The 20,231-nt window shown below is 60.3% G+C and overlaps 3 protein-coding genes across 9 annotated transcripts; all 3 read right to left on the minus strand.

Moving 5' to 3' along the window:
- Positions 1-765: 765 nt before the first annotated feature.
- LOC116455286 (protein MRVI1-like) lies at positions 766-9,482 on the minus strand. 5 transcript variants are annotated; one of them, XM_032132930.1, is made up of 16 exons: positions 9,136-9,169; positions 6,708-6,748; positions 6,475-6,629; positions 5,611-5,657; positions 5,152-5,228; positions 4,936-4,999; positions 4,569-4,644; positions 4,302-4,329; positions 3,546-3,686; positions 3,303-3,434; positions 2,870-3,017; positions 2,322-2,374; positions 1,702-1,752; positions 1,519-1,601; positions 1,318-1,431; positions 766-1,020 (listed from the first exon to the last, which is right to left on the minus strand). In XM_032132930.1, exons 3-16 carry the CDS (start codon positions 6,594-6,596, stop codon positions 861-863), a joined length of 1,296 nt encoding a protein of 431 aa, XP_031988821.1. In that variant the 5' UTR covers positions 6,597-6,629; positions 6,708-6,748; positions 9,136-9,169; the 3' UTR covers positions 766-860. The 5 variants fall into 5 exon arrangements, 4 of the variants coding, with proteins under 4 accessions (XP_031988821.1, XP_031988818.1, XP_031988817.1 ...); XM_032132927.1 differs by lacking the exon at positions 9,136-9,169 and adding an exon at positions 7,807-8,410; XM_032132926.1 differs by lacking the exon at positions 6,708-6,748 and having other exon boundaries at positions 9,136-9,482.
- A 119-nt stretch (positions 9,483-9,601) lies between these two features.
- On the minus strand, positions 9,602-16,188 carry FANCE (FA complementation group E). 2 transcript variants are annotated; one of them, XM_032132925.1, is made up of 11 exons: positions 15,477-16,188; positions 14,560-15,184; positions 14,433-14,477; positions 14,079-14,138; positions 13,854-13,970; positions 13,650-13,773; positions 13,000-13,075; positions 12,803-12,869; positions 12,582-12,707; positions 12,347-12,441; positions 9,602-12,160 (listed from the first exon to the last, which is right to left on the minus strand). In XM_032132925.1, exons 1-11 carry the CDS (start codon positions 15,698-15,700, stop codon positions 12,157-12,159), a joined length of 1,563 nt encoding a protein of 520 aa, XP_031988816.1. In that variant the 5' UTR covers positions 15,701-16,188; the 3' UTR covers positions 9,602-12,156. The 2 variants fall into 2 exon arrangements, with proteins under 2 accessions (XP_031988816.1, XP_031988815.1); XM_032132924.1 differs by having other exon boundaries at positions 13,854-13,997; positions 15,477-16,187.
- A 495-nt stretch (positions 16,189-16,683) lies between these two features.
- LOC116455485 (putative E3 ubiquitin-protein ligase makorin-4) lies at positions 16,684-20,022 on the minus strand. 2 transcript variants are annotated; one of them, XM_032133419.1, is made up of 8 exons: positions 19,313-20,018; positions 18,685-18,804; positions 18,277-18,573; positions 17,960-18,050; positions 17,664-17,872; positions 17,313-17,423; positions 17,099-17,222; positions 16,688-17,023 (listed from the first exon to the last, which is right to left on the minus strand). In XM_032133419.1, exons 1-8 carry the CDS (start codon positions 19,381-19,383, stop codon positions 16,868-16,870), a joined length of 1,179 nt encoding a protein of 392 aa, XP_031989310.1. In that variant the 5' UTR covers positions 19,384-20,018; the 3' UTR covers positions 16,688-16,867. The 2 variants fall into 2 exon arrangements, with proteins under 2 accessions (XP_031989311.1, XP_031989310.1); XM_032133420.1 differs by lacking the exon at positions 18,685-18,804 and having other exon boundaries at positions 16,684-17,023; positions 19,313-20,022.
- Positions 20,023-20,231: the final 209 nt, after the last annotated feature.

Consider the following 20,231-nt stretch of genomic DNA (forward strand, 5'->3'; position numbering starts at 1 on the left):
AGGGGCTCGCGTGCTGTGACGCGCGGTGACAACTTGCCACGAGACCGGGGACGGTGACTCAGGGACACGGGGCGAGCTGGCAAACGGGCGTTGGTTACGTCGGCCACCCTGAGTCACCCGTGGCACTGCCGGCGGCTACGGCAAGCGGGGTGACCAGCCCAGCACCTCCATCCCTCCCCTTCTGCAGCCCCCTCCGGCCCCTTCCTGGGGACCCTGGTGCAGAAGCCGCCACCGTGGCAGCTCGGGCGGGCTGTTCTGGCCCCTGCAAAGCTGCTGGGTGCGGGTGCAGTGAAGCCCACCCGTGTTCCGGGGCCGCGAGAGGCTGGGGCGGACACGGAAACGGGGTGTCTGTGGCAAACCAGGCGCTTTTCCCCAGCGGTCGGAAAGAGCTCCCTCTGTTTGTGAGCACTTTGTGGTGCCGTGGGAAAGGCTGAGCACGGACCTGCGCCTTCCAGCCCCAGCCTTGTCCCCTGGGCAGCAGCAAAGGAGCATTAGATGTGAATTACAGCAGGGACTGAGGGCACGTGGTGGCACTGAGGGACGCGGCTCTACTGCAAACCCACCGCTGTGGGCAGCCCGGGCTGTCCCCAGCACAGGCGACATGTGGGAGCACACCTGCACCCCTTGATGTGCTGAGAACAGGCAACTCAGAGCATCAGTGAGAGCTTCTGCAGCTCCCTGAACCCTTCATGATTATATGGATGTGCCAGCCATACCTTAGATCCCGCCACAGGATGTTCCCCCTGCTCCGTCATTACAATTCCCCCACTTTTCCTCCCGTTTTATTATTCTAGGGTTTTGGTGTTTTAGGACGTGGGGAAGGAGCAGAGATGCCTCTCAGCTCCCCCTCCCCGGTCCAGCTAGGCCTTGGATGATGCTGCAGACTGCAGCCGCTGCAACTCGAGGACACGGATGAGGAGGAGGAAGGCGATGCTCAGGAGAAGCAGCCAGAAGATAACCCAGTAGTGCTGCGGGAAGAAGAGCCACGGACGCCACAGCTCTGCTGCAGACCCTTTGGACCTGGGGAGAAAGTGACCAGGGACACTTGTCATCCGTGGGAGAGAGCACATCCCACCTCCACCCCAGTGGGGGACAAGGAGGATGTTTAACTTAGCCCCGAACCTCACTGGCCCTTTTCCAAACACAAATGCAACAAGCCTGGGAGAGCGTGGGCAACCCGCAAAACTGAGGCACAGCAAAATCCCGGCCTTCCACCACTAAATCCCCCAGCCCCTGCCCAAGTGCTGGCCACCTGGGGACCGGAGAGAGGCCAGCAGCCATGAGGGGGATGCTGGGCACATGCAGGGTGCTGCTCACGTCAGCCCAAGCTGCTCCGGCTCCTCGTCCCCTGCACTTGAGCCTCTGCCATCTGCCTCAGCCACCAGCTTCCCGGTCACGGCGCTGTCCTGGCCCCGTGGCTCCAGTTCACTCCTGGGAAGGGTGAGGACAGGGTTGGCGCTGTCCCACGTGGGCTAGTGGAGCCGGTGCCATGGCTGCCCGGCCACCCAGTGCAGTTACCTCTGGATGCTGGGCCAGCGCTGGGCCCCCTCTGGCTCCGAGTCACCTGCTGGGGCTGCTCGGCTGTCGGGGCTGGCACCTGGCTGGGCACCGAAGGTGGGAGCATCAGTGGGGACCCAGAGCCCCAGCAGCACTGAGCCTGGGGACACAGCTCCTGACTGTCCCCACCGAACACGTCCTTACCAAGAGCTGCTTGGGGATGACGGCGATGCTGACTCTGCGGCGGGCAGACCCCTGCAACAGAGGGGCTGGGGGTGAGCACTGTGCGGCTGCTTCTCACCTCCTCTTTCCCACCACCTCCCCAGCACAGGCAAGGGACTACAAGGAGAAGGGGCATTGCCAACTCCCACTGGCCCTGGAGCTAAGAGGGGAAGCTGGAAAGCCAGGGAAGGTCAAAGCCAAGAGGTTTATGCCTGTCATTACTGCTGCAAGTTGTTCTGGTGGGGCTGCCTAACCCCGTCCCCTACCTCTGGAGCTATAGGGGAATCAGTGTCGCATTCAAGCTGGTGCTAGAGAACAGCCAAGCCTGTGGCTCTTGCACTGTGACCCTGCAATGGAAGAAGGATCTGCCTGAGATCTCTTGGACAGGCAGCCCCCAGCTTGCTGTCTACCAGCAGTCCTCCAAGGCTGCCCCTACATTTTGCCTCATCCCTGGCACTTCCAGCAGATCTTCCCTGCAGCAAGCAGCTGGCTGGAGTAACATTGCTTGGGGCCTAGTGGATGTGTGGGGGCAGCCAGCTGAGCGAGGGCAGCAGGGCATGGGGAAGCACTGACTCCGAGGCTCTTGAACCGGGACCAGTTACCTGCTGGAAAGTTCTCTTCAGGGGGTGAGGTCTCAGCCGTGGCTCCACATCATCTGGGAGCAAAGAGAAGCCACCTTACATCGTCCCCCAACACTAAGATGGGGCTGATGCACAGACAGTCACAAACCTCCCTGCCATTGAAAGCTGTCCTGGCCATGTGCTCTGTGTGTGGCACAGGTGGTGCCCCAGGCAGGGGGACCTGTCACATGCACAGCAATGGCACGTGTGGGCCTTGGTGTTCAGGAACAGAGTCCTTTTTGTGCATGGGGCCCCACTGCCCCGCATTCCCAGCTGGGTTACGGCTCTCCGGCCACCAGCACCTGCTCCCACGCCGATCTGCTGTTCCACTGTCCCCTCACAACTGTCATCAGCTGTTCCCTTCACCACCCCATCCATCAGCTGTTCCCCACCCCTGGTCCTCAACTCACACCACCCACTGGCTCTGTGGTGCAGGGTCACACTGACCCTCCAGAGGGGCTTGGGACCAAATCCTGCAGGGTTGCTCCGTGCAAACCCCGCAGAGGCCCCGGCGGCAGAGCCCACCTCACCCTGGATCTCCGCCAGCTGCCGGTTGCGGGAGTTTTGCTGGATCAGGCGCTTCATCTCCTCCAGCTCCGCGTGCTCCCGCATGTGGTGCCGCTTCAGGTTCTCCACGTGCTGCACCATCACCTCTGCTGCTCGGCTCATCCGGGCCTCCTGCAGCCAGGCAGGATGGGGGTCAGGGCCCCCATCTCCTAAGGAGCCAGGTCTCTGCCAGTCCCTCCCTGAGCATCCCATGGTGCCTCCACCCAGGGAGTGCAGCTGCATCCCCTTCCTGCTCCCCAGGGCAGGCGCATGGATCCCTTGCACTCTCCTAAGCGCAAACATGAGGTCAAGGCCAGCGCCATGAGAGGAGGGACAGGCCCCAGCAAGCCCAGGGATGAGTCCCCAGGCCTGTGTGTAGCACCCTCCATCACTCCCAGCCCTGGGCTGTGGACATACCTGGTGTACAGCCCCCAGCTTCTCCGCGGCACTGGTTGCCCGCTCAACAGCTGCTGACAGCACGGCCAGGTTGTGCTGCAGCTGCTCCAGCACCTCCTTGCAGCCTGCATTGGCAGAGGATCGACTCAGCCTCTGTGGGGGGATAGGATGGAACTGCTGGAGCTGGCACTTTGAGTCGTCCAAATCCCTCTGGGGCTGGGTGTTCCCAGCACGTGCCCGCCCCCTGCCCTGGTGCCCACCTACCTCCAGGGCAGCTTGGCACTGCCCCAGCTCCTCCTGGATGTTTTCCTCTGCTGCATCCCTTGCCCGTTTCTCCACCTCCACCCGTTGCTGCAGGGTGAACATATCGCAGCGAAAAGCCAGGGCAAGGTGGGCAAAGGCTGCCTGTGGGGTGGGAAGGCGAGAGGTGGGACATGGGGGCAGAAGGGAAGCCACCGGGGCCGTATGCTGCTGTCCCCAAGGCACAGACAGACCTCCCAGCGTGCCACCAAACAGGGCAGTGCTAAAGTTAATCAGCATTTGTTTGGCCCCAGCACCCCGTTAGGCTGCTGCATGCTGGGGACAGTCCCTTGAGATGCCAGCCCAAGGAGACACGTCCCCCAGGCAGCCGATAACACATGGAAATCTTGAGCCCTCCTGGCAAGAGCACGCGCCGGGCAGACGCCAGCCCTCGCTGCGGGTCCCGGCTGACGGCTGAGCCTGACTCAGCCCTGGCACTCGCAGGGAAATTATTTTTATTAGCGTGGCTCCTGCTGCCTCCCCGGCTAAGGGCGCTCTTCAACAGCTGCAGAGCACTTTGTGGGATTGCTGGGCGCTCAGAGGACCGACTCATGGAAATGCAGCTGCCTCCAAATGCCAAAAGCATCTCTGGGAAAGGGTTTATAAGGTGGCTGCCAGGGGACTGCAGTGCCTGCAGGAGCAGGGCACAGCCCTGGCACTGTGAGCCAGCAAGGTGTTTGTCCTTCTGTCCCCCTTCCCCAGCCCACCCGGAGCCCTCACCTCCAGATCCTGCTCTGTCAAAGCCACCCTGCAGAAAGAGAAGTGCTGTCAGGGATGGAGGCATCATGGGGGCTGCGTGATGAAAATGCCCTTGTTCTGCTCCCAGGGGTGCCAGCCACCACGAGAAGTGAGAAGCCAAGTGCCCATTGTGTGGACAGCAGCTCTTGTGCAGTGGAAAAGGAGCAAAGTCCAATCTGAACTGTGCTGTGCCCTGGGACCCCCCTGTCCTGGAGCCCCCAGAGGGATGCAGGTGCTCACTGGTCTTACCTGTGCAAGCCAAGTCTGTCCAGCACTGAGAGCTCACTGGGGAGACTCAGCAGCGGCTCCTGCAGTGTTTCTGCACCTGCAGGAAGGCAGTGGGGCCACAGAGACCACACATGAGGGCTTCTGCTTGGCCTTCCCTCCTCCCTCTGCCCTCCTGTCTTAGCAGGGGTAGGTCCCCATGTTGTGGAACCATCCCAATCCTTCCCCCAGCATCAGGGGGCTTTAGGTCCCCCCAGCCAAGTCTCCCCTTCCCCGTGTCCCCACCAAGGGAGATGACCCCCATCAGAACGTGTTCCCATGCTCATCCCCAACTGCTTCAAGCCTTCCCCTAAGGGGACCCAGCTGGGATGTGGGATGGGGACTCACTCACCTTCTTCAGTCCTGTCACTGACCCCAGGGTGCACAGCCTGCTCCTGCACGGCCCTGCCTGGCTCCTGAGAGGCACAAGAGTGCTGTTGGAGCAGACCTCTCCCTGGTGCTGCACAGCACCCCGAGAAGACCAGCACAGAGGGGCTGGGGGCCTGGCTGAGCCCAAGGAACCAGGCAGGGAAGGCCCCCCCACCTGTTGGCCTCCCCTCCCTCTCACCTGGCTGACTTGCTCCACGATCTGCTTGCTCCCAGCCAAAACCCGGCCTGGGTGTCCCTGGGGACTGCTCATCCTGCCTGGGGACAGAGAAACTGGTGGGCAGCAGGGTCCCCTCCCCAGCCTGACACCACTTCAGGAGACACCCCCAAAACTGCCACTGGCACTTCTGCAGCCTGCGGGCTGCCAGGGACATGAGCTGCCAGGTACTTCCCAAAATATCCCCGTGGGTTTGAGGGAGCTGGAGCTCAGCTGGGCAGGGCAGGGGGAGGAGGGCAAGGGATCCAGTGCAGAGCGTGGGTTACAGCTGGTGAGGCAAATCCGAGGGATGGGGTTGGGGTCTCAGGGTTGGAAGGGGTTGCAGGCAGGTGCTGTCAGACCAGGGGACACCCTCCTGCTGCTCAGGGAGGGAGGGTGGAAAACCCACCCTTTTGACCCCACCACCCCCTGGGCTGCCCTTACCTTCATCCGGAGATGTGAGGAGCCCGCACAGCTCTGCCTGCTGCTCCCTGTGGAGGGAATCCCGGGTAATCCCTAAAGAAACTCAGGAAGCATCGGCAGCATCCCACCCCCCACGCTCCCCCAGCTCCCTCGATGGGGCTGCTCAGGACCTGGGTCCCTCCCGAGCATCCTCCACAGCCTGCTCCGTCCCTGTCCCGCTCTGCCTGCCCCGGGCGAGCCGCCCCCTCCGCTCCTGCCGCTCCTGCCGCCGCCGCAGAGCCCCACAGAGGACCCGCCGAGGCCGTTCCCAGCCAGCAGTGAGTCACCAGCTTTGCTTCAGCACTGTCTTTTTTTTTTTTTTTTTTTTCCCCCTCTGGCTGCCAAGCGGACCTCGCTGCGAGCCGCCCTCTTCCAGCACCACAACAAATGCAGCCGCCGACAGAGCCCAGGCACCATCTCACAGCATCCCCATGGGGATGGCAGGCCCCCCTAAAAGTGCACGGGGACGGGTTCATCACCCCAAAACCTTGTCCCGGGTGCCAGAAAGTCTGGCAGCTCTGTAGCATCCCTGCTCGATGATGTTGGAGGCCACCAGGGGTGGCAGGTCACCAGCGTGTGGAGACACGGGCTGCTGTGCAAAGAGCCCTCTGCAGCCCACGCTGGAGCCCAGCACCCAACCGGGAGAGGGTTTGAACCCCCAAACTTTTACCCCTGGCTCTGGAAAGGGCTCTTCCCTCACCTCCTGGCAAGCCTGAGCGCAGAGGCTGCAGGAGAAGGGGCCACCATGCCGAAACGATGCTCAGTGTCCCTTGCCTGGCACTGCCATCACTGTCCCATCCTTGCTAGCACCCCGAGAGCCGCTGGGTGAGCTTTTTGTGCACATACCTCTGAGGTGAGGGGCTGGGTGGGCAGCTTGTCCTCTGCCGCTGCCGCCGCCGGCGTCCCTGGGCCGGTCCCTGCGCCTCCTCCTTGCCCTGTCCCAGCGAGGTCCCTTCGAGTGGCTTCATTTGTGAAGTGCAGAGGCTCCAGGACCAGCACACCTATCACGAGAGACCCACATTAGCTGCGCGCAGATGGAGAACGCCTCTAAATGTTGTATTTTTAAAGCGTTTTCTCACCCAGCAGGAGCTTCGAGCTCCTCTGCTTAGCGTGGAGGCATCTGTGGGAAAAGAGGTGGGGAGGCCCGCTGTGATTCAGGAGGAGGCTGGTGAGATTCGGATGGGCACAGAGCAAGGCAAATGAGAAATTCAATGGAAGCCTCATTTCTGGGCAGTGCTGAGGGTGGGTTTTCCTGCTTGCCATCCCCATTTCCTTCCCCCAGGGCAATGCTCGTTCTGGGCTTGTGATGTGGGTCAACTTCATGGGGGGAGGTAGATTTGCACCCACCCCACACTGTGAGCACCCAGTGCAGAGTGGGAGCAACCCCCTGTTCTTGCAGACAGGGCAATCCCTGAGCTCCCAGAGACACAAATGTAAAAGATTTTCAAATCTAAAGGAACTTGGACAACCCGTTGAAGCTGTTTTACAATGTTGAAAGAATCACAGATGCACAAAGTCCACAGAGCCTCTCCCAGCCCAGGGTAAAGTCGCTGTGCACAAGGGACTGTCCTGCAGTGACTCCTTGCAGGCTGTGCCCATGGACATGCACATATGGGACAGAAGGAGAATTTTTTGTCCAGGACAGGAAATTCAGGAGAGATCTAGGGGGACAGAGAGCAGGGACTGCTTGAAGCCCCACGTGCATGTGCAAAGCCTTGGCCAAGCTCAGTCTAGGTCACCCCAGAACCAAGCAGGGCCATCACCCAGCTCGCAGAGCCTGTTCAGCGCTGATGAAGGTGTAAAAAGCAGCACTTGGCACCTGTCAAAGCCAGCCCATTTCACGCCTATACAGTGGGAATCGTCGCTGACACCTCCACCCCGGGGCTCAGGCGCCCCCAGCCAGCAGGGATCAGCCAAACTCATCACACCATCAGAGTCCTCTGGAGGGCTGGTCCCTGCTGCAAAGTGCTCAATCCATCACAGCCACGGCAGACCCTGCAGGCTGCTGCCTTCCCACAGCTCTGACAGCCTCACAGACACTCGCTCCTTATCTTTGTGTTACAGATGGAAAAGGTACGACGCACGCAGCTGGTTTAGCATAAGGAACCCCCTGGGATGCCAGACCGGGCGCTTTCCCTCAACTCGGCGACGAACAAACGCTCCCCGGGTCATCATTACCTGCCTGAACTCCTCTCAAGCAGCCGAAGGCAGATGCTGGGGCCACCCAGCCCGGAGCCGGCGCTCAGCTCTGCTGGGCCCCCATCAGCCCCGGGAGGGGGTCAGGGGCACGGCGTGGCCGGCAGTCGGTGGGGCCGCGGTGCTGGGGCCCCGCACGGCGCTCGCTGCCGGCGGCGGAGCCTCCCCGAGGGGCAGAGCAACCGCATCTGCGGCAGACGGAGCTGCCGGGGACGAGCCCGATGAGAGAAGGCCTTTAAAGGAGATGCATGAGGGCGGCTGGGAGCTCCCCGCGCGGGCCAGGGCGGGCAGAGTGGTCTGCAGGTGGCCAGGAAACCTCTGCTTTTGGTGCGGGGCCAGAGCTTGCACCCGCAGGCTGAGGAGGTGACAGAGCTGAACAGACCAGGACTGCTCCCTCCGTGCCCGGCGTCTGCGGAGCGGAGCAGAGCCTCAGCGTCTCCCTGGCAGGAGGCTCAGGGCAGGGTGGTGGCGCTCAGGAGAGATGGGGGAAGCCCTCCGTGCTTTCGTGGGGGGCACAGCACCAGGCTAAACCAGGATGGCTGACGAGGAGCTCCAGTAGCATCTTGTTTGGTGATGCAGGGAAGCCACTCTGCCCAGGACCCCCATCCCTCCTGCCCCTCTCAGCAGCCTCACTTTCCCCCCAGCCATCACCCCACTGCCTCAGCCCCGGCCCCAATCCCTTTGCTGAAATCCATCACATCCTCTAAAGCCGCTTTCTTCCCCTAAGGAGCTTACAGGGAGTCGGGCTCGATGTCCAGCACTACCAGGAGGCAGCTGCTGTTGCTCCCCCTTTGCCCAGGGACCCCAGTGGACCCCTTGGGGTCTGCAGACCTTGTAAGCCCTGAGAGGGCAGACAGCATCTCCCAGTGCTGGGGCACGATTGGCCCAGGCTCTGACCCCCCTGCCAGAGTGAGAGCCCAGAACGCAGCCCCAGGGGTTCCCAAACAAGGGGAGTGGAGGATGGACACCTTTGCAGAGCTCCAGCTTCTTCCCCAGGAGCAGCAGCTGAGGCTCCATGGCCTCTGATCCGGTGTCCTGGCAGGCCCAGGGCTGCCCCTGGAGGACACAGACCTAAGGACACCATTACACAGGTGCCTCTATTCCCTCCCACACCCAGGCGAGGGTTAACAAGAGGCAATGCCCCTGTTCACAAACCATCCCGTTCAAAAGCCTCCACAAGCATTTACTAAAAGCATGCAGGGATTTTTAGGCATTCTTATTTTTAACCTGGGAGCAGCTAAATCGTGACTGCAATCTAGGTATCACAGAGCCTCAAACATGGAAAAGCAGCCCAGTTCCCCTCACACAGACCTGTTCAGCAGGGATGAACAAGACCCTGCTGGGAGATCTCCAGCCCAGAGGGGCGAGTGGCAGGACGTTGCTGCGGGCTCTGGCTTTGTCCCCTGTCCTCCTTCCAGCGAGGTCCCTCACAGCAGCTACAGCGACAGCACCTTCCAGGGCGCCTGCAGTTGAGCTGAACTTGCAGCTCAGATCACAGAGTGTGGTCATCTGGTCATCTGGATTATCCACTTCTTGGAAGAAAGCTGCTCAGGCTGACACTGACTGGTGCCACTGATGTGGCAAGCACGACTTACAGGTCTGTGCAGGGGCCCAACCACAAAGCAGCACCCCAGCCCTCCTGCAAATTCACCTTTCGGTGGCCCTGGCTCCCCCAGCTGACAGGGACCTGGCAGCCACCAGGCTACCCAAGAAAGAACCTGATTTGTTTTAGGATTAAAAGGTTGTTGGCAAAAAAACCCCAAACAACCCAAACAGATGAGAAGGAAAATCCCTCTTTCTTTTTATTCAGTTTTAAATCCCAAGTGAAAAAAATAAATATTGCTGAGCATCCCCCAAGCAGTTCAGCCTCACATTTGGGTGTCACAGCCCCCAGGTTTCCAGGGAGAACTGCATCAGCATGTTGGGGATTACACACATGAGATTAACAGGCTGTCACTGGACATGCAGCTACCTCCGGGGAGAAGTGGGGTGACCCCCAGCACTGCTGCAAGAGGGGACACAGCAACAACCTGGAGCTCCTGCTTGGAGAGGGGCAGCAGAGGGGCAGTTTCAGCCCCTTCCAACAAGGTGCTGCACGGCCCAAGGCTCCTACACGGCTCTGATGTCTGGTGTTTAACATCCACCTACCCCACACCTCTGCTCGCCCCAAAGAGGTTCTTTGCTGTCTGATAACAGCCCCACGAAGGCACTTGGGGAGTGGAGGAATCATCTTGTCATGAAACTGGTTCAAAAATCCCTGTGGGAGGGTGTGGAGGCAGCAGAGTGGACAAGCAACCCATGCAATTGTATGTGATGAATTTCCTTCAAAAAAACCCCGAGAACTACTAGGCCAAAAAGGGAATTCCCCTCTGTACCATGAAGTAAAACTCCACAAGCAGAAGAGGAAGCAGGTAAGGAACCACTGCCAAGTATCACAAATAAACTGGCTGAAAATCCCACACTGCCTTCTACCTCCAGCCTAGGAAAGGTCTTGGACAAAGCTCCAGACCATTCCCTTCACACACAGCGCTATTAAATCAGGACAAGGACAGAGCCAGTCCTGGCACTCCCACCACCCTTGGCCAAGGTTCTGCTGAACTACAAAATCTGACTGATGTTTTATGCTGCATCCACCTCTCTGCACTGTTCAGGATGGATTTTAAAGTTCTTGAAAGGGTCAAGAGAATCAAAAGCAGTTTTCTGTGCAGGTGCTGCCAACCTCCATACAAACAGGCAGTCTTCCACCAGCATGTGCAGTGTTCCCAGGGTTTGCTCCCAATTCTCCTTACGTGATTGTTATCTGCATGCACACCTCAAAGGAACCCACAGCTGATAAGATGCAGCCAGGAGCAAAACCAGGGCTAAGAAGGCTCTTTCCACAAGCCAGTGGCCATCTCCGTGTGACCGACAGCCACGGCCAGACGGAGCACTGAGGACAATAACACCGAGGTCACTCGGTAGAAGCTCTGCAGGGAAACTGCAAAGATCAGAGCCTGCTACCTAATAAAGCCACAAGAGCAGGCTTAGACCTTGGTGATCATGGCACAATTTCTATTTATGTCGTGTTTTGGGCAGCCCTACAATAGCTTGACACTACTCAGCCATTAACTCACTGGAATGCAAACACATCAACAATCTGGCTCCCTGGAGGTTTCTGTCCTCCAGCTAATGTGGCCTTTGAAGCCTCATCAGTCCACTGTCACCTAAAATAGCTTAAGAGATTCTTTATATAAAGAAATCTGTACTCTCAGCCCTAAGAGTGTCACCTAATGCTTCAGAGTTCCCCTCCTCTGGCTGGGCTCTAAATATTAACGAGCAAACCTGAAGCAGTCACATGTCACACCTGCAAGTTATGATTCTCCTTCTCCCTTTGTAGATGTTTATGGATTTTTAAATAGCTCCTGAAGTATGCGATGCTTCAAAACCTCCATTGAAACCCTAGCTCTGCCTCTTGAGTATCCACTCTCTCCCATCCTTTTCTTCCCAGTTCTCAAACCAGGAGGTGCATAGATGAGGTTTCCAGTGGGTACTTTCAAGAATACAGGATAGATCTTTGAGCACAGTCATGCCATACAAGCACTTTCCATTAGGGCAATGAGAAGTGTCATCATCACCAGAAATGTGTCACACACAGCAGGGCCCCTAGCAGACCTGGCAAATGGGGAAGAAAGGTGGATATAAAGCAGAACATCCAAATTTTCCAGCTAAGTTCAGCTGGAATTCAGCTAAATCCCACTCTCCTGCACCCAGAGATCTGTAAATCCCAGCAGATCAGCTACACAAAACAGCAGCCCCGCCTGCACCACTCCAAAAAATGGCTTGGCTGCTGGGGAGGAATGTGGACGTGCACAGAGCTTGGAATGAGCTGCGGTAAAATCAAGATAGCGAATTAAGTCCAGAATTATCAACTTCGTGCAGCCTCAAATCAATGTCTGTCCTGGTTCAGTGACGTGTTTTGGGCAGTAAGAACTCAGGAACTCCCCCACGGGTTGTGTCCTGCCTGGCTCCCACAGCCCTGCCCCCATCACAGGAGGGCCAGGCTGAGCGTGGCAGGCCTGAGGGAGATACAGAAACACCTGGAAACACATTAATTGTTCAACCAAGACACCTCTGAGCCCCAGGGAGTGTGGGGGGCTGGGATGGCACTGCCCAGCAAGAGCCCCCTCACACCAGCTGCTGCCAGGAGGCCCCGGGTGCTCTGTGGGGAACAGATGCTGCTCGCAGGGTCCCACCTCACCAGGGGAAACCCAGTGAGGGGTGGGCTGTGGTTGCTGCTGTGCAATGAGTGTCCTCCTTGCAAGGAAGCTGTCGCCTTCTGATTCCTTTTGGTGCTCACCTGAGAAAAGAAAAAGAAATCAAGAAGAGGAAAGCCACTGCCATGCACACCACGGCACAGCTCCATCATGGCTCTGGCACAGCTCTGGCACAGCAGCCGTGGCACCTTCTGGCTCCCCACCCCTGGGGCAGCCTAGGGTGCAGAGCCTGCCATCCCCCATGACAAAGACCCCTGTCCCCACCTCACCTGGCCCCTTCCAGCACAGCCCGCAGCGATTTCTTCAGCGCCGCGTTGCTCCGATCCAGGACTGCAGCCAGACTGCTCCGGTGAGCTGGGGTGACCTGGGGTGGAGACAGCACGAGCTCAGGGTGCTGCCCTGCCAGGAGCCCACCTGAGACCTCTGGGCCTGGTTCCCAGGCCAGCTGCAGCCCTGGCTGGTGGCTCACCAGGAGCTGCAGGACCTGAGCCTGGGCTCGCTCACCTGGCTCTGATATGCCGTGAGCACGGCCGTCACCAGCTTGGCGTAGTTGAGTGACGTGGCGAAGGCTGGGGCCTGCTGGCACAGAGTCAGGACCAGGAGATCCAAGAGCTCAGGGGGCAGCACCTCCTGGAAAAGACCCAGGAGCAGGTAGGAGAGTGGGTCCTTTCTCCAGCGCTGCTGGAGTCGTCAAGGAAACCCGTGGGACAAGGTGGGCCCCTCACCTGCCGCCCCAGCACAGCCTGCAGTACTGGCAGGAGTTTCTCTGACAAAGGCACCTCCAAGACTTGGCTGGAAGGACAGTGAAGAAGAAAGGTGCTGCCCCACGGCCTTGCTGGTGCTCCCAAATGGCTGGAGCCAGCTGGACCCATCCAGGTGGGTGTGAGGCCAAAGTAGAGCTGTCAACCCCGTAACCCCTCACCTTAGCACCAGCTGCACAGAGTGTGGCTCCAGGCACTCCTCCACCAGCTCACACATCAGCTTGGTCTGCTCAGCACCTGCAAGGGCAAAGCAGCAGGGAAGAGCCTCCAGAGGCTGCCAAATCCATGGGGATGTGCCTGGCTCTTCCTGGCACCCCTTCACCCAGGTGTATGACCCAGTCAGGACAGGCAGAAACCATGCAGTGCCTCCTTCTGCTGCCCAGGATAATCCTGCTTCATTTGCCTGGCTGCAGCAAGGGTTTAAACAGCACCAGTCTCTGGGAAAAGGGGATGCTACTGTGGCAGGGGTTCACCCCCTCCTCATGCCAGCATAGCCACCCTGGGGCAGTTCTGGCCCGAGCATTAGGAGCTGTCAGGAGCCCTCCAATCATGGAGGTATGGCAGCTGTCCTTTGGGAAAAATTAAACCCCAAGCCAGCCTAGCCAGCCCTCCCACTCGATCTCAGGCATCTGTAAACCCATCTCCCATCCCAACCCCCAAGTGTTCACCTGCCCAGAAAAAAACAGCCCCATGCCTCCGTGGTTCCTAACACACGTTCCACATGACAAATGCCTCCCAGGAGACAGCACCCTGCAGCTGGGCCCCTCTCCAGCTCCCAGAGGCAGCCACGCCTCCCATGAACCCACCACACCTTCCCCTGGCTCCTGCAGCACCGCAGCCACCAGCACACGGCAGAAGGGATGGGAATACTTGGAGCAAAACGAAGCGAGGGCAGCCATGAGGTGTCGGGAAGGCGGCTGGGTGAGGGACAGGACCTAGGGACGGAAAAGGCAGGAGGTGGGGACAGTGGAGAGGGAAACGGGGAGCAGGAAACCTCTGCTGCCCTGGCACGTACTCGCCTGAGGAAGAGCTGCTCTGCCAGGACGGCTGCGCTGGTGTAGCTGAGGTCAGGGGTCAGAGCCAACAGCCAGCTACAGAAACACACCAGGAATGGCTCGGGGCACGTGGAGAGCTGGAGGAAGGAGCACAGCCCCTGGAGCTGGGGATGGCAGAGGGGAAGGGACATTAGGGACAGCAGCAGGCCCCCCGCAGTGGCTGCAGCAGGGATGCTGGGGCTCACCTGGCTGGGGGAGCAGTTGTTCAGGATGCTCAGCTCGGGTGGGGTGCGCAGCTCGGAGTGCTGGAGGGAAACAGAGTCCTGAGTAATGCACCAAATCAACCAACCCACAAAATATGGGTTCAGGGCTTTTGCCTTCCCTCCATGTCTGTCAGCATTGAGCCCACGGGCGGCCCCTCACACCTGCAAGGTGCAGGCAGGTGTCTGTATCCCAGCCCAGAGGAAGTGACAACAGGGTTTTTTATCCCTGTCCAGCTGGCCCTGTGAAATCCACCTCCTTTTCCACCCCTTCCGAGGCCCTGGCATGAGCCTGTTTAGAGCATCAGCTCCAGGAGAGAGACAGAAGCAACCACTTACACTGGACTCCTGCAGCAGCAGCATTTTCAGCCTCTGTCCATGCATCTGAGGGAAATGAGATGAAGGAATGGGCATCAGGCTGTAAAAGCTCACTGGCTGGAAGGGGACAGCAAATCCTACCCAGTACCTGGACAAAGGACTGGACCTCCGCTGCCAGCTCCGTCTGGGAAATCTTCCTGAGCTCCCCAACTGCATCCTGCTGGGAGCTGTCCGGAGCAGCCTGATCTGTGCTCTGAGCACATGTGCCCCCTGAAGGCTCCTGGGGCACCTCCTCTTCTACCCCTGCCACATCCCCACATTCCTGGGGCCCCAGGGGCTCAAATGCCACCTCCTCCAGCAACACCCTCTTCCCCTCTCTCTCACTGTCCAACTCCAGGCTCTCCTCCAACACTTTCTTGCGCTTCTCACCTTGAGGCACAGAATCAGGGGCATCAGGTTGCTTGCTGAAGCACCAGTTCAGTTTTCTTTGCCCCTCTGGTTTCTTCTGGCCAATTTTCTGGCACAGGTCCCTAAGCTGCTGCTGACACGCAGAAGACAGGGAAGTGGGAGATGGGAAGCCCTCCTCTGCCCTTGGTCCCTGCCGGAGCAGATCCCCCAGTGTCTGCACCCAGGGATCCACGTGGGAATAATCTTGCTCCAAGGCCTGGAGCAGCTGGTCCAGGCAGTCCCCCGGCACCGCATCCCGCACCACGAGGAGCAGGGAGAGGAGGTTTCTCTGGCACAAAACGGGCAGCAGCAGCAGCCGTGGCTTGCTGGGTAAGGGGAGAAAAGGAGAGGTGACTTGTCAGAGCAAATCCCCGTGTCCTGACTCCAACCCGCCCCGTGGAGCAGAGTCTCACAGCACTAGCAGGGAGCAAGAGGAGGCACCTAATGCCTTCACCAGCTTTTGCAGACACAAGCTGGGACACCGGTGGGTCGCTGCTATGATCCCAACTTCATGTACGAACCGCTCCACGGGGGGAAGCAGATGCGCTCTCCCAAACTGTGCACCTGACACCCACAACTCCCGCAAAACACCGAGCTTTAGAAGCGCGTCCGACTCACACAGCCAGGGCGTCCTGCGGCCCCTCCAGCGCGGGCTCCTCGGCGCACACGGCCGCGGTGAGAGCCTGCCAGGGGAACGCCTGCCCCGGTCCCTCGCGGGGCTGGCCCCGCTGCAGCACCCGCAGCGCGGCCATCGCCCCGGCGGGGCCCGAGGACAGAGCGTGCAGCAGGAGGCGGCACGGCCGGGGGCAGCTCTGCAGCCAGGGCGGGCACCGCGGCTCCATCGCTGCGGCGGGGGCTGCACAGCTGCCTGCGAGACACGGAGAGACCGGACACGGTCACACACACGGGGGAGAGCCGGGCATGGGTCCCAGCCGGACAAGGGGCACACACACGGGGGAGAGCTGGACAAGGGGCACGCATACCGAGGAGAACCGGACACGGGTGACACACAAGGGAGAGAGCCGCACACGGGTCACACCCGGGACAGCCGAACGCAGTCACACCGGGGAGAACCGGGCACGGGTAACACCGGGGAGGCCCGGGACGATCACAACCTGCCTGCCCGTGCTCCGCGCCGACCCCGGCACCAGCTTTAGGGGCGGCCTTTACCCGCCCTCTCCACCCGAGGGTGCGGGAGCGTCCCTGCGGTCGCAGCCGGGCGGGAGCACCGCCAGTCCCTCCGTGCCCTCCAGAACCCGGGGGCTGGCAGCGCCCGCATCCCCAGCTCGAGCCCCGCTGCCCTCCCGGGGGTCGTTGCTGGCGGGGCTCCCCCCGCCCCGCTGCGGCCCCCGGCCCCAAGCCCTGCCCCAGTCACTGCCGCGCCCCAGGCACCGCCGCCCGCCCCCGGGGCAGTCCCGGGAACACTCACGGATGTCGCCGCGTTCCCGCCGGGCTCCGCCCGCTGCCCCCGCGCCCCAAGGCGCCGCTTCCGGCCCCGCCTCCGGGAAACGCGAATCGACCGCGCGCAAACGAGCTCTTTATGCAAATACCCTTAAATTCCATCCCAAACACCGCCTTCGCGCCCTCCCCCCACCCCGGGATGGATCCCCCAGCCCACAGATAGAGGCCCCCGGAAGCGTGACGTTACACAACCGGTTTTATTTCGTTATTCCCGGATTTGGCTAAAAACAGTTTAAAACAGTGCTCCCCCCCCTCCCCCCACGCTGCCCGGGCCCCCCGGTGGATGTCAGAGGCCCCCGCTGCCCCCCAGCACCCAGCCCAGCCCCACCCGTGGGTCTCGGGCAAGAGCAGGGGGGCTGTGCCCTGAGCCACCCCCACTGCACCCATAAATGCCAGCCAGACTGCTTCCCCATCCCACCCCATCCCTGCAACACCCCCACGGCTGGAGCCACCCCAGAACAATGGCAGGAGTCAAAAGCAGATGCTTCCGCCTCCCGGAGATGTGTCTGGCCACCAGCAGCACCCAGACCCAGCGTGGCCCCCAAGGCTCAGTCAGAATCGCTGAAGTCAATGAGAAGCATCTCGTGGCCAGAACTGGAGTAGTGAAATTCTGTCTCCAGCATGGCCAGGGTAAGGGCCCACTCGAGTGTGCAGAACTCCTCATCCTCCTCATCAGAGCTCTCCGAGGAAGAAGGGATGAACACCTGCAGCAGAGGAGGGAGGATAAGCCACGGCCTCTTGGTGCCCAGCCCAGTCCCAGGATGTGCCACCCCACTTACAGCGGGCATCCTCGGCCGCTGCCGCCTGTGCCGCAGCAGCCGGCGGGCAGGCAGCTCGTGCAGGTAGATGCACTCTGATCTGAAAGGGCAGTGGCCACGGATGAAGAATTTGCACCTGATTTTCCTGCGGGATTCCAAGCACAGTTGTGAGTGTAGCTCCCAGAGCAGCACAGAGCCCACAGCCCTGCCACCCGCAGCAGCGCCACGCACTCACCCTGTCCGTGCCTTGAAGGTTCTGATGAGCTTCTCCTTCTCACCCACGTCTGAGATCCAGTATTTGTGGGGGATGTAGTAACTGGAGGTGATCCGGCACTCTGGGCAGGCTCTGAGGGTCACAGATGCAGATGGGTGTACCAAAAAGGACGCAGGGAGCATGAGCTCAGCACCCACACTGGGTGGTCCTGCTGCCTCATCCAGCACCCCCATACCCATCACCACTCCCAAGTGCCTGTTCCCAAAGGAAAGTCACACCAATCCAAAGCCACATCACCAGATCCAGGGAGGAATTTCAGGGCACAGAAGGGGGAACGGTGATGACCCTCCCATGTCCCCCATCCCCACTCACTTTATGACCGTGCTTTGGAAGTCGCGGCTGCGCCGCCACTTGCGGATGCACCCCACGCAGTACGCGTGGCTGCAGTTCGGGAGGATCCCGAAGAGCCGCTCCTCTGGCAGCGGCTTCTCGTACACCCTGTCCATACAGATGCCACACACCACGGCCTCGCTCTGGGCTCTCAGTGCTGCGGTGCTGACCAGGGCTGGCTCTGCAGGGACCTGCAAGCAGAGCAGCACAGTGTGGCAACCCCTGGCTCTGTCACTGCCCTGGCCTCGGGGAGCACCACAGGGAGACCCCAAACCCACCTTTGCAGGGTCAGTCCATGTTGCCGTCTCCACAACTGCCCCTCTGGGGTCAGAGGAGTCTGGATCCAGTGCTGGCCCTTGTGGTTGGAAGGAGGAGAGTTTTTAGAGGGGAAAAGCACATCCTGGCCCATCATCAGAGAGCTGGGTGGGCTGCTGGGAGCGTGCAGCTTCAGCAGTGACAGTCCCCACACTGGAGAGCTCTCCACAGCCCCAGCTTGGCCTGGGCTTGGGTCACAGGCAGAAACATGCACAGGCTGCTTCACCAGAACCACCTCAGTATCTTCACCCCACCGGTCCCCTGGGCAGCCTAACACCTACCTGAGGCACCCCGAGCTTTTACAGGGACAAATTCTCCACCGATGGCCCCAAGGGGAACGTTACCAAGTGCTGGGATGTTCTTCTTGCCTTTCTCTTCCACTTCAACCTCCACTTTCGGGAATTTGAAGGCCACACGTGTCACGCTGTGGGCAGGGTGGACCGAGGTGCACTGGGCTCCTCCCTGGTCCCGGTCCATGGCTGTGGGCTCAGTGTCAGGCTCCAGGCTCCAGTGGTGGTGGGGCACCAGACCATACTGTGTCCCTACTGGTGCTGGCTCCTCCTGGACATGCTGGTAGCTGGAGGAGCCCAGGGACAGAGACAGAGCATCCCATCAGTCCAGCATGACTCCTCTAGACTCCCGGCCCATCCTCATGGCATCAGGCCCCTCCTCACAGCCCCTTCCTTACCTGCACTGCTCTCCATAACGGCAAAACCCACGCTGGAAGTACCTGCACACCTGGGCTGATTTTCTGTCATGTGAGAAGCGGCAGCTCTGGCCCCACCGACAGGACCCACGGGCAAAATTCCTGTTAGCCAGAGGAGCCGTATGGCTGGGGTCAGGCCCTGCTCCAGCCTTGCCCTAACGTACCCCCCAGCACCAGCTTTGTCTGGGTGGGGATATATTTTGGAAGCCCCTCTGGCTGGTGTCTGGGCTCAGGAGCCCTTGCTAAGGGCAGAGCCCGGGGGAGCCAGGGCTCTCCCAGCCCCATCCTGCCGAATTTTCTGGTTAATTGCAAAGCAAAGGAAGCCCAGGACAGGGACTGTCTGGGGGCTCTCCTCGGGACTGCGGGAGCAGGGGGACCGAGGGCAGGGGCACGGAGAAGGGCAGGAGCCCTTGGCTTGAGGCTGGCAGGAAGAGGGGGCCTGGCCGGAGTCCTGCCGCCGATCCCAGCTCCGGAGGGGGGGATGGGGAAATGGGTGGGAGGGTGGATCAAGGCCATCTCAATCCACTCTCTACCCCCACAGCGCGGGGCCCCATCTCCAGTCTATCTTCCCCCAAATCTGCTCCCAGCCGCCCCATCCCCAGGCCTTTACCTGCACAGGGGTCTCAGGCAGCTTCCCCTGGCCCCGAACGGCCCAGATGCCATCAGCGAGCCTGACTCCATCTCTTCCCCAGCAGCGAAGAGGGCTGGGCCACTCCCCAGGGCTATTTATGGCCTCGGTGAGTCCCGGGTCCGGCTGGGATAATTCTCTCCTAGTAGTCGGGGACACGTATTTTGGGCGGAGGACAAGCCCGGGCTGGCTGATAGCAGCCGGCTGCGTGAGCACTGTTTACACTGAGTCAAGGACTTTGCAGCTCCTGCTGCTCCCGCAGTGAGGAGCCTGGACGGGGGCACCGCTCCAGTGTGCATCACTAAATTATAATTCTTTTATCATTATTATTTCCCCTTCCTTTCCAGTTTTATTAAACTGCCTTTAACTCAGCCTGTGAATTTCACTTCTTTCTCAGTTCTCTCCCCCATCCCACTGGGAAGGGAGGGAGCGAACGGGTGGGTGATGTTTCGTTGCCTGCTGGGGTAAACCACACAGGGTCCCCAGCCAGGTACCCTGGGCCCCCTGCCCAGCAGCACCACGGCTCCGTGTGCCTCCAGCTGCACGGGAGAGGCAGGGAGCACTGGAACAGCTTCCCCCAGGGCACTCAAACCGGGCAGAGGGGAGCCCGGGGATCTGCAGCTGCTCCCTGCAAATTCTCAGGTGCTACGCCACAGCCAAGGGCAGCGCCAGGTGCCAGTACGTGACTGCCCTGGAGCTCATTCTTCCCCATTTCGGGCTGTTTTCACCTCATTTCCAGCTCCGCCCGCAGCATTTGGGGCAGGACACACCCAGCTCTGAGGCTGGGATCCTGCTCAGGACTGGCTCTTTCTACTGCTTTAGGTTTGCAAGCAGGAAAACCACAGCAGGTATGAGATCTGGGAATTACAGAGCCCCAGGAATCATGGCAAATCCCTGGAAA

Source organism: Corvus moneduloides, chromosome 24 (assembly GCF_009650955.1).
Source record: "Corvus moneduloides isolate bCorMon1 chromosome 24, bCorMon1.pri, whole genome shotgun sequence".
NCBI lineage: Eukaryota > Metazoa > Chordata > Aves > Passeriformes > Corvidae > Corvus > Corvus moneduloides.